The sequence below is a fragment of the Nicotiana tomentosiformis genome, chromosome 5, assembly GCF_000390325.3.
Source record: "Nicotiana tomentosiformis chromosome 5, ASM39032v3, whole genome shotgun sequence".
In the NCBI taxonomy this organism is placed as follows: domain Eukaryota; kingdom Viridiplantae; phylum Streptophyta; class Magnoliopsida; order Solanales; family Solanaceae; genus Nicotiana; species Nicotiana tomentosiformis.
Window position 1 is genome coordinate 26,807,938 of NC_090816.1, and position 13,260 is coordinate 26,821,197.

The window sequence follows — 13,260 nt, forward strand, 5'->3', positions numbered from 1 at the left end:
CAGGGCATGGACTTGCCTTACTTACGATGATTATATATATATTTGGGATGGATTTCCTAGGGCATGGACTTGCCTTACTTATTTGTATTGTAATAAGTTTACCTAGACATGGATCTTGTCTGTATTAGTTATATTTGGGGGTAAAATTATCCCAGGGCTGGATTGGCCTTATATGGTACTGGGTGCCTGACTGTCAGTCGATGTGTATTTATAAACGGGTTGGAACACCCTGGGCTGGATTGGACAAAAACAGTACCGAGTGACCGAATAATTTATGACCACTATTTACATGAGGCCCTTTTATTGAGATTTTCGGCTTGCCTAGTATTGATATAGGCGCCATCATGACAGGTGAGATTTTGGGTCGTGATAATATCAAGCATTACTAATCAAACTTAGTCATATATTTACATGAGCGTCTTCAAGTAAATCCAACAGATCCCTGTAATAAAGGGAGATGATGTCGAGCCTCGACCTCACGAGCGCGGCCTCGCCTATCTACCCACCTCCTAGCAAGTGGTAGAAACGGTGTATGTGGTGCATCTGGAGCTATCGTTGGGAGAGGTAGATAGATTAGCATGAACCGCTCCCAAACCCAAACCTAATATTGATTGTGGACGTAAAATTTAAGTGATTTTATACTAACTCTGTTATAATCATGAAAAGAATTGATAATGTTATCACTTGCAGCAGCGGAATAAAACCGGCGACGTCTCTCACGGTGCTCATGGACGACTGACACAACTGCTTATAAAGGTAGGTTAGAACAATTCCACCCTAACTGCAAGTAGGTAACTCATCTAGTCGCTCCAGATGATGTAGAAATCACAAGCTAAATAGGTTTCCCGAAGTGTTCGGGAACAGAATACCACCAAACATCATCAGCAAAAACAACCTTGTCTGCCACTCAATAGCCTCTACCGGTGAGTCATACGCGATCTCCGTGTGCAGCGCCACCAGATGCTTCCTAACGGGCGACAACTGCAATCGACTAGCACCGCTCAAAACAGCCGACTCCGGAGGCTGGAAATCGGTGAGCCTTTGCAACATATGTAGATAGTCCTCTCTCGTATAATCCCTAAGAGCATGCGGGTAGCTGTCAACCATACCATCAACGGGCAAACCGAATAGAACCTCCACGTCCTCTAGCGTGATGGTAGCCTCGCCGATAGGTAGATAAAATGTGTGAGTCTCTGGTCGCCACCACGCAATCATAGCTGTGATCAGGGGCCAGTCGAACTGTAACCGATCGATCTCTATAATTCGGTAAAATCCCGCATGCTCAACGCATGTAACTATACGGGGATGAAGTGGGTGGTCCCTAATAAATTCCCAAAGATCGTCTATACATCTGGGGCGGAAGGTCTGGGACAACAACTGCCCATCCCAGATCTGTGAAGACCTATGGCCAGCCTGGAGCAACAGTAGCTCTCGAACAACAGGTTCAGGATGCACAAGGGGAGGATCCGTGATGATGTCTGTAAATTGAATGATATTAATTAAAGTATTTTTCTCTTTAACCGTTTAACATCTTTAAATATATTGCGATATTTTTTATATTAATATTTAATCGATAAATTTTCTATATTATTACTTAGGTTGATAAATAAAATAATTATTTATATGTTAGTTTCTTAGATTTTTTGACTAAAATTTGGCAGGATTTTGTTTGAACGATCATTTTTTTTCCCTAGATATTTTTGGTTTATAAGAAAAATAAATATTTAATTTTGTTAACTAATCTCGATATATTTAATAATTATTCATATAAAAAATATTATTAATTTTTTTTTTGCGTTAATAATGATTTATATCTTAATTTAATAAAATGGCACAATCTCTTTTACGTACCGTCAGTTTTTTAACAATCTTATTCCTGATTAAAACAATACTAAATACTTAATTTATTTAACTATTTGATGTTATTTTTAATACTTCACTATTAAGTATTTATTTCAACAATTTGTTTGTTAACTTTTATATATTACACAAAAATCTGGCAGCATCTCTTTTGTAGTGCCAACTAATTATTTTATGATTTATATCTAATTATTGATTGTTATATAATAATACATTCACTAAACACTTAATAATTGACTAACATTTGATCCATAATTGAGTGCTCTAACCGGGTTAGTTAATGAGGGTACATAATTTTTATTCTACACTAAAAAATTCTAAAGAATACTAAAGTCACACTACTCTAAATGGCCATAAACAACTTCAACTAATATAAATTAAAATTTATTATCAGTTCTACTAGGCTAAAAAGCACTACATAACAATAAAATGCACTACATAACACTAAAGGGCACAAAATAATACTAAAGTCACGTATTATTATATGTACAGCACTAAAGTCACATATACCACTAATTATTCAACAAAAGAAAAATATACAATTTCATAATTTTTTGCACATAAATAAACTAATCCGGATAAAAAATAAAAAAATTAAATATTTCAAAAAACGATCACAAAAGCATACAACACATTAAAAATAACTAATTAGTCAATTATATACATGAGTTATATTACAAAAGTGATTCAGAATACCTCTTTTTAGAGTTTTTTGAATTGAGAAAGAAAAAAGATTTGACCATAGAAACGGACAATAAAAGGAGTTTTTTGAATTGAGAAAGAAAAAAGATTTGACCATAGAAACGGACAATAAAAGAGTTCCACTACACGACAACGCCTTGGATCAGGTGTTAGCTCGCTAAAATAATGATGGGACACGATTTTTGGGGACGAGTGAACTCCAATGTAGCTTTAAGCTTTTAAAATTGGGGGGGGGGGGGGGGGGGTCTTTTCAACTTCAGGTTATTAGATGCGCTATAGCTGTACTTTGACCGCCTTTTGAAAATCAGGTATAACGCATGTATTTCATGTGCTATACCTTAACGGACAAACGTGACGTTAAGGTATAACACATGCAATTCATGCGCTATACATAAAATGATCACCAGTTATTTTTTTCACATATTTTAATACTTTGAATCCAAAAAAATAACACTTCGGTTCCGGACTCCACATATAGTACACCAATGGGACCCTAGTTTTTTTGACTGTTACAAGTTTACCTCAAGTTAGAGAAAGGATAACCATTTTTCTTAAATTAAAAAAAAAAAAATAATAGAGCTACATGTGTACGTCGTACTGCGTCCACAAAATGTCGTATGCATCCCAATTATTTTTTTAACAATAAAAATGAAATTTGTTTTCATAGTAATGATTTAGTGAATAAAGCTGCTGAGTCTACCCCAATTATATAGGGCATTCATACTTTTCACAATTTTACCTTTTAATCTGATAGTGATTTTTAGTATGTTATTATAAGAAATATACTAGTAACGTATTCTCTTACATCTAACTTTAATTATTTAAGTTTCAAATTTTGAAGTGATGGACACTTTCAAATATTACGATAGCATCTGGCCATAATAATTGCATAGACATCATCAAGATGTGTGATGGAATGAATACGATGAGATCTTGACTTCGAGCCTTGAAATGAAAACAATTCTCGTAAGGAACGCTTTCCCTTTTAAAAGCCTTACGCAATGTGAATCCAACTTAATTAATGTGCAAATATCACATACCTAATTGAAAATCAAAACCAAAAAGAAAGTTGCATAGACACTCGAGCTTGACAAGTTCAAGCAATTTCATAAAAAAGTGCATGTTACACCTAGCTTGATTCAATATCCCACTCAAAAAGAACTTTTTGTTGAATTTCCTCTCAGATAAGTGTGACCTCAGAAAAATCAAATTGTCATACAAAATAAAACTAACTAATTAAATAATTTAAGGAAAAAGTGCAGACTGTGACTGCTCAATTATATATTTTTTTGCTTCATTTTCGATACATATATGGAGACAAAAATTACACCTATACATGATATTATCTCTTGGACAAGAATAATCCTAAAGAAATGAACATAATTTTAGCAATTTGAAAGGTCAAAAACATTTGGATAGTGTAAGGGCCACCATTTAACGTACGTAAATAGACATATTAATAGTTATCTATGTAAACTTGGACAATATTCACTAGATTCCCAACAAACATGAACCTTTTTGCTTTTTAGCCGAATTATTAGAAGAATCTTTTTTCAAGAATCCAACATGACAACTGAAACCTTTTCTTGATTTTCAGTTGAAACATTTTTATGTGAAGATTCATAGTCTGACTCCAATTTTCTTGGATTTGAGACTTAATTGTTATTATATTTATTTTTCTGTAAATTCGAGATTAAATAGCAACAAAAAAAGAAAGTATACAAATGGAGTTGATTTTGCAAGAAGATGATGGTATGTTGGTGCCACCCACAAATTTCTCAATAGTGGAAGATAACTGCATTTACAGAAGTGGCTTCCCTCAGCCCTCCAATTTTCCATTTTTGCAGTCACTCAATCTGAGCTCTATCATGTTAGTCTCTATTTTTTTTTTCATTGAGCTTATGTTCTATTTTAGCTATTAGAGATTCTTATTTCAGTAGGAAACATAAGAGAACTTCTAGTACTTTTTAAAACAAAATTTAATTTATATTATGTTGACGTGAGATTAATTTAAATGAAAATACTGTCAGTAAGGATTCATATAGTCGACTCTAACTTGTTTGGGGCTGCAACTTAGCGTTGTTGTTGCGTTTAGTGACACTGAAAATAGTTTTTGCACTGTCAGTTTAAGTTAGACCTATAATGATAGCCAATTTTCTGTATCAAGTCTTATATGTTAACTTACTGGTTAAATTTCTCTAGAAAAGAGGAAGAGAGGAAAAAAGAAAGGGTCTTTTTGAATATTAATTTCTCATTATTTTTTTCAAGATTCTCTGAGTTTGTCCTTCTCATTGTGGGGAACTGAGGATTGATTTTTTTTTTTGTCTGCAGATGTTTGTGTCCAGAGCCTTATCCTGAAGAGAATTTGGAGTTTCTTCGCTTTAACAATATAAAGCTTTTCCAATTTGGAATGGATGGCACTAAGGTAGTTTATTGTTCTTCTATCAGTTTTTTCTTTTATTTGTAAAACTTTGCTATAATCAATTAACTCAAGTTTGTCTTTTAAGCATATCACTGTGGACTATTCTGTAGAATTTGTTTTTATATTGGGGCTGTTGTTTCATGAATGATTATACATTTTCTTGGTTGAAAAAAGAAATGTACAACCACTTCATATATAACCAAAACTATGTGAATGCTTCTTTGTTTTCTCAAAGAATATTTCACCTTTACTTGTTCCTTTTCTGTTTGAGGCAGATTAGCAAACAATATGCAAAATTTTAGGTACTATATTGGGTTTTATCAAGTCTCCCTATGTGAGATTTGCAAGTATTGTCAAACATCTCTATAACAATGTATTTGTCTGGAAATTATTTGGCTGCTATAACGAAATGCTGTTGTAAAGAACATATAATATAACATAACATGAAAAATCGATTCCAAGAAAACTTGGCCGTTATAGCGAAATGCTGTTATAGAGAATAGTTATTATAGAAAAGTTTGACTGTATAGCAGATTCCAAGGTTGGTATAGAGGGGGAAGGTTACGGTAGGGTAACGAGTATAGCAAAATAATCTAATTATGAAGAATCCTATAAGGTACGAATTAATATAGCCGACTCCAACTATCGTGGGATTCAGAATAGTTGATTGATAGATGTTGGGTCTCGATAATCCGGCTTTTGATTTTTACAGAAATGGTGCATTTTGTTCCTAATAGAGTTGCAATACAGACATCCATTTTTATTTCTTCTGTTTATATCTTAAAATTGAATGCTCAGTTTATGTTCCACATAGGAATAGTGCTGCCAAGTTCAGAGTTTAGATTGCATTGAAGTTAGTTAATGTTGTAATTAGCAAGATCAAGATTCAGCCTTGTGACAATTTTTGTATCTACTGTTTTGTTTCTCAATGTTTTTTGAGTGAGAGGCTTTTCAGTTAAATTCTTATAATCTTGGTTGAAAAGTTGGAAGTTTTTTTTCCTTTCAGGAGGCATCAGCTATGTCGAGGAGTGCTATAACAGAGGCTTTGAAAGTGCTAACAGGTATCAATCTCTAGCATTTTCTCTATATCATGTATTTTAGGCCTATATTCTAGTATATAAATGGTGGCATTCTTTTCTTTTTGTCTTTAGATGTCAGAAACCATCCAGTTCTTATCCACTGCAAGCGCGGAAAGGTGCGTTAAGTTCGTTCTTTTTAACTTGGGCAGCTCTAAGATGAGCATTTTTTCTGCAGTTGTTGGTTTTGTAGCCTATGCTTACCTGTCCATTTTGTTCTATTTGCGCCTGAATGCTAAGGAAATTTATGGTTTGCAAATGCAATCCTCAAATTGTGCTGCACAATAATGAACTTATATCCAGTACGCACGTGTTCATTTATCTCTCTCTCTCTCTCTCTCTCGAGTTTCATTTGAATTTGTACTGTTTCATTGTCTGCATTGCTTACAAAACTGACCTTTCTGTTCTGCTGGAGCTTGAAACATTTGATTTCTCTTGGTAGTCTGGATTGCTTGGCTTTCAGTAGTAGTAAACATATGCTTTCCTTGTTGTAGAGTCTATAGATGGACCATGGACTCTGATTGGATGTTTAAAATTGAGTCTTATTTGTATTTCCTTTCGAATACTGATGAACTGAATGCTTTCTTTTCTTCATCCTCCTTAGAGGCTGATGCTTATTATCAATGTGTCCGACTGAATTCAATATTTTCGACAGGAAACATATATGTGCATGTGTGTGAAAAAACCACTAAAGTTTCGACAGATGTTAGATGTTGAACCCATTATTTCAAAAATACAATGTGCTCAGTGTAAAAAAAAGGGCAGCCTTTGACCCTCGCGGGGTTTTGACATTGCTGCTTCAATTTCCAATTCCCGTGCTATGGTTATAACACATAATTCATTTACTCCTGCAGCATCGAACTGGTTGCATTGTCGGCTGCCTCAGGAAATGGCAGAGTTGGTGTTTGTCTTCTGTGATGGAGGAGTACAAGCATTTTGCAGGCACAAAGTGGAGAGAATCAGACCTGAAATTTCTTGAGACTTACGATTGTTCATGCATAAGGCATTGCCTCGAGAGCATAATCTACACGTGCTATGGTTCAACGAAAAGGCGCTTGCTATATAGAGAAGAAATTCTGCAGAAACCTCTGATGACTTCTGTTCTATAGAGGGATTATCCATCCCAACTTTTTGAAGGGATTGGATATTCTTTTGTTCATTCAATTATAAGAATCCATTCCGCGTGTCATCGAAGTGAAAAGTTCTGTTAGGTTCTCAGTAGCAGTTGACAACTGTTACCTTTTTTACTTCACCAATTAGTCGTTGTAGCCTTAAGCTTCTTTGGTGTTTTTATAAACTACTTCAGATCCATCTATACTCTACTTCTCAAATGCCTTAATTCACTACCTATTCTTCCTTCTATTTTTTCTGCACAAGAAAAAAACTTTATCACTTTATCAACTTCTTTTTCTCTTCTTTAATACCCTGAAAAGTTATCAACTAGTTGGTCAAGTTTGGTGATCCAACAGAAAAGAATCACAATGAAAAAAGAAACTCCATTCAAATGGCTGAAAAACTGAATCTTTAGGAGTTTCTTCTTGTGACCTAACATCACTTGATGCAACATTACTTTAAAAGTGCAAATACTATTGTGCAAAGACCCTGAAAACTTTGGATGGCAAAGTAAAAATTCTTGGATATAGTCACTAAAAAAAGAACCAGTTCTCAAACTCACTTCGCTAGGACTTCTGTAAACCTAGTTTAAAATGGATGTCCCCTGAAACTACAAGAAAACTATCTCTTGAGTCCAACATATCGGGCCAATGAATTGGAACCAGATCAGTAAATCATAAGTAGATGTCTTTTTCAGGTCTTAATCTCGCAAATGTACATCAGTCTGTATAGTATTTCAAATTGACACATCCTATGATGCAACTAGTAGATAAAATATAAAGACTTAGTCAGACAACAAAAGCAACACTTTAATAGGAGCTAAACCTGCAACGTTGAATTGATATATGATGCTTGGCCCAAGCCCAAATGACCCGCCCATTTATTGAAATCAACCCATCTTGACCCAACCCATCTCAACTCATTTAAAATTGAGTTGATTTTTAGCCCAAATTGATCCACGAGTAACTTTGCCAAAATATCTTAAAAATAAATTTATTTTTTTGTTTGATATGTTATATATGACTATGACAAAAGAATAAAAGTCTTATTTAGTAATTATACAATTCACAAAAAACAACATATATTAACTAAAGATTGATAAGAGTTGGGGGGTTGGGCTATGACCCAAATTTTAGTCCATCTTGACCCAACACATCTTACCCCAAGTAACGTTTGGGCGGGTCAAATGACCCGTCCAATTATTGATTTAACCCATTTTGACCTGCCCAAAATTGACCCACCCGCCCATTTGACACCCCTATATGATGCCATGCTGGGCGCGCAGATTTTCAGTATAGCCTTAAGTCCATGACCATTCTTTCTTTCTGCCAATGTGTGAGCTGTTGCTTTCCCAGCCTTAATGCTTTGCATGTTAACTTCAGTTGGTTGCCAATATCTGGAGTTTGAACTAACTGGACATTACATATGCATTTAGTTTGTCTCTGTAATAGGCAGGGGCGGATTTAGGGGGCTTCGTGGGAAAATTACATTGTACATATAATGCAAAATTCGGTTTACACCTTTATATTTTATATTTTGAATCCCCTTAACATAGTCCAAAAGCATAGTTTATTAGTCAAGGGGGTTCAAAATCTCTTGTAAGGTTGCAAGTTCAATTCCAGTAACAATCTCTTTTAATTTTTTAACTTTTTCTTTTGCTTGAACCCCCTTAGCGAAAATTCTACCTCCGCTACTGGTAATAGGTTTTCTTTAATGAGTCGAGACGCCATGTCTTTAGCTTATGCTTTGCGCTATTTGTCTTACTGTCACGGAGAAGGCTACCGCATCAAGGTAGCTTTTTTACCTACAGCATCATTAGTATACTTGCTAATATTGTTTTGTTGGAGGAAACTAGTTCATACGCGTATGTGTTAAAATCTAGAATGAAGTCATCTTTAATGCATTCATCTAAAGATACTGCTATATTAACATTTATTGGCAGATTGCAACAGATTATACCTCCACCCCTAATGGAAGGATATGGATATGAGAAACCACAACATGTGGTGATCAATGTCCTGATCTCAGAGCTTCAGTTGGTTCATCGCTATGTTCAAGATAGAGGATCACAGTTTGCTTGTCATGCTACCTTTGTTTATGGTTACAATACTCGATCTATTTGGGGACTTACTCATATCTTTGAAGGGGAGCCTTGACGTAGTTGGTAAAGTTGTTGTCATGTGACCAGTAGGTCACGGGTTCGAGCCGTGGAAACAGCCTCTTGCAGGATAAGGCTGCGTACAATAGACCCTTATGGTCCGACCCTTTCTCGGACCCCACGCATAGCAACTATCCCTAAATAGTTGGGGACATTCAATCACTCCCAAGACCTTTCAGATTACAAACTGTCCTACTGCAGCAAGAGTCCTTTAAGGACACCATTCAATCTATTTAGGGACTTAGTATACCTGGCCACACTATGTATGGAATCTGCAGGAAGTTGAGACATCTCGAGCTTGCTGCAAAACAGATGACCAAAAAATGTCCAAGTTGGAACATAAAATTTGGGAATTGCAGACAAAGCTCAAACTTACACAGGATCAGGAAATGGAAGCTGAATTATATAATTCTCACCTGATCAAGGAGGAGAAAGAATTACTATTGAGCTTATAGAATTGGTCTAACATTCATGAAAGGGTACTCGGACAGAAATCTAGAGCTGTGTGGATTTCTCATGAGGACTCTAATTCTAAATTTTTCTATGCTCAACCCAAAGTCAGACAAGCTAGGAATTATAATGTCGCGGCTTCTCTCTCCACAAATAGAAAAATATAAATCCATTTGCCACAGCCTTCCTTCAACAATCACTCCGACTCAACAATGGGACCGAGAGTTTGATAGAGGCACGTGAAGAGAATAGGCTTATAGAGTCTGAGCCATATTATAGTCAAGTGAGATTATAAAAAGGGGTTATTTCTTTCGAGTATTATAGTGGTCTTTGGAGTATTTTACTCAGCCATTAGCAAACTGTCCAACATTGAAGTTCTGAAATTAGAAGGAAATGCCTTCAAAGGGAGACGACGGGACGTTAAGGATGGGGAGTTTCCTATCCTTAAAGTTTTGAAATTAAAGAATCTAGGATTCTCAGAATGGTCTGCCTCAGATGAATTGTATCCCAGCCTTCAGCAAGTGCGGGTGCAGAGTTGTTAAAGAATACCCTTACTCTTTTGGGAGCAGTTGCTCAATGAAACTGATTGAGGTAAGATCTTGCCATTTATCTGTTGCACTTACTAACAAGGAATCAAAGGATTGTATTTCACTGATGCAATTGGAAGGAAATGAGACGAATTATGAATGTGGTAAAATGAAGGAACTTAGGATATTGAAAAGAAAACTAGTAAAATCAAATACATAATTTAAAGACAAATTGGAAGTTATTCATTGTCTGATAAGAAACACTCTTCTATTATAGGATGCATGGCCTTACATACCATGTGTAGCATTTCATTTACATATATTTAATTAAAAAATATGACAAAGAAACCTAATTAAACAATCCTTCTGATGATTTTACTTACTAATAATAACCTTGAATTCAGAATTCCCCATCTCCTCAATTTGTGTTTCTTTAATTTTGAGGGCAGCATTTACCGCAGAGTCACAACATGATCTTACCTCAATAAGTTGCATTGAGCAACTACTCCCAAAACTATAAGGAATTTCCTCTAGTTTCCAACACCCGTGCACCAGTACTTTCTGTAGGTTGGGATACGAGTCATCAGAGGCTGTCCATTCCAAGAGTCCTAGTTTCTTTAATTTCAAAACTTTAAGGTTAGAAAACTCCCCGTCCTTAACGTCCCACTGTCTCCCTTTGAAACCACTTCCTTCTAATTTAAGAAATTCAAGGTTGGACAAACGGCCAATGTAGGACATTTTACTCCAAGGGAGCTCAAGATATGCCAAAGTTAATTTCTTGAGGCTTGACGGGTATGTAAAGTCTTCAAAACCATAGGGATATGTCAATATCCTAGTGACATCAATCTTGAGAGATTTGAGTTGACCAAGAGACCCGAAAGCGGGAAAGTATTTGTAAAAACGGGTTCCTGAACCACATAATCGACAACTGAGCTTTTCAAGATTGGGTAATCTTTTCATAAGATTTTGGTAATACACCCCAGCATCAATAACCAGATTCGAACATGTTTTTAAGTTGTCAAGATCCTCTAATATTTGAGAGGTATATAGAGTACTTATATGCAAATGCCTTAAGCTTGTCATACCCCAAATGGAATTTGGAATGCAGGATTTATGATAGACTCCGGTCGCTATAAATGTCTCTAGCTCCTTCAGGTTGCATATTGTATATGGAATGTAATCAGAAGGCAACTGCAGCTCCAAATACTTCAAATGAATCAGATATCTCAATGCATCTACATGAGTCTTATGCAGCTTTACGGAACTCAAATCTAATACTCTCAGGTTTTCCCAAGATTTAGCCAAGTCTAAATCAACCCAAGGAGATTTTACACTGGGAAGGAATCGTAAGGTGTTGATATTTCGTCCAGTAGGTGCTAAGATATATATGCGTCCAGAGCGACCTTTGGAAGATGGAAGTATATAAACACTGGTTCAAGAAGGAGATACATAATTAAATTGATATCTAATACTAAACAACAAAAAGCTAGATACATAATTAAATTGATTTCACTTACAGCTGATCATTTATCCTCAGCAAAAAGTTGCCCACTTTAGCTTTCCTCAAGCTAAATTCGTGTATTACATCATGAATATAGACGGCTTTGAGCTCCCCTGAGGAATTTATATTAGCCACCATCACTAGGTTGCTCCTAATTAAATCCATCAAATAATCCATTGCAACCATCTCTAAGCTCTTCAATCTAGTACTACTACTGGCTTCAACAAAATTTTCTGCAATCCATAGTCGTATCAATTTTTGAACAGGAACTTTTTCACCCTCTAGAAATGAAGCAAAGTAGAGAAAACAATTTTGCAAATGAAGGGGTAAGTGTTGATAACTCGATTCAACTATATCCATACAACCTTGCATTTTTGACTTCAAACGTTCCCCTACTTGTTGCCAATGAACTACTTCCTTATCATTTTTTGCAAGAACACCAGCTACCAATACAATTGCAAGAGGTAATCCTCCACACTTAGTCGCTATTTGCTTACCTATATCCTCGAGTTGTTGAGGATAATAATTATCTTCTTTGAATACCTTCTCCTTCATTAGCATCCAACTTTCTTCTTCTGTGAACAAGCGAAGGTGATGAGGACTCGAATTGATCATTGCATACGTGGCGATTGATTCAAGTCTAGTTGTCAAAATAATCCTACTTCCTTTATCATCATCTGGAAATGGTCTCTTTATATCATCCCATGCATTAGGACTCCAAACGTCATCCACTACAATAAGATACCTCTTTCCTTTCAAATATCTATAAAGCTTCTCAGCTAACTCATTATCATTTTTTTCTTTAGTAATATCATCAAGCTCGCAAATATGACCCAATAATTCAAACAAGAGAGCTCTATTATCATAAGATTGGGAAGAACAACACCACAAGCGAATATCGAAGCGATTGGAAATTGCTTCATGATCATACAATTTCTTAGCCAATGTTGTTTTTCCTAGTCCTGGCATTCCAAATATTGAGATCACATCTAATTGCCGATGTCCTCTCACAAGTTGCTCTATAAGCATTTCAGTCTCTTCATTAAAACCAACCATCACGTCCGTTGCTTTGATGAAGTTGATGTGCTTTCTGATGGTAACAAAATGGAAGGTAGAATGAAAATGAGCTCCAATTTGTTTCTTGTTTTTTTTTTTTGTTTTGAAAAGTCTTAACACTTTTGCCCGGAAACTAGAAGGAAAAGCATGGGTTGGTAAGAAGAAAGTAAAGATAAGTCACGAGTGAGATACTCAATACATACTGTCCGACCTTTCAACATTGTGTTGAAATGCCACATTGTCTTCTATTTGCCAATTTTTATTTTTATTTTATAATTTAATACCAAAGTGAAATTTTGATTGAACTAAAAAGACAAACTTATCAAATTTCGTTGTATTTTCTCAACAAATGTCTTTCTCAACCATCTCATTGGGGAACGAGCCAGTGATGGGCC

The 13,260-nt window shown here is 35.5% G+C and overlaps 2 protein-coding genes across 2 annotated transcripts; one reads left to right on the forward strand and one right to left on the reverse strand.

Moving 5' to 3' along the window:
* The first annotated feature begins 4,031 nt into the window (after positions 1-4,031).
* Positions 4,032-7,420, forward strand: LOC104095892 (inositol diphosphatase DSP3-like). The gene is made up of 5 exons (XM_009602136.4): positions 4,032-4,432; positions 4,894-4,987; positions 5,991-6,045; positions 6,136-6,179; positions 6,915-7,420. The coding sequence occupies exons 1-5, from the start codon at positions 4,287-4,289 to the stop codon at positions 7,167-7,169; spliced, it is 594 nt and encodes a 197-aa protein (XP_009600431.1). The 5' UTR covers positions 4,032-4,286; the 3' UTR covers positions 7,170-7,420.
* Positions 7,421-10,495: 3,075 nt separating this feature from the next.
* LOC104095893 (putative late blight resistance protein homolog R1B-16) lies at positions 10,496-13,039 on the reverse strand. Its single transcript, XM_009602137.4, has 2 exons — positions 11,826-13,039; positions 10,496-11,737 (listed from the first exon to the last, which is right to left on the reverse strand). The coding sequence occupies exons 1-2, from the start codon at positions 12,863-12,865 to the stop codon at positions 10,684-10,686; spliced, it is 2,094 nt and encodes a 697-aa protein (XP_009600432.1). The 5' UTR covers positions 12,866-13,039; the 3' UTR covers positions 10,496-10,683.
* Between the last annotated feature and the right edge of the window lie 221 nt (positions 13,040-13,260).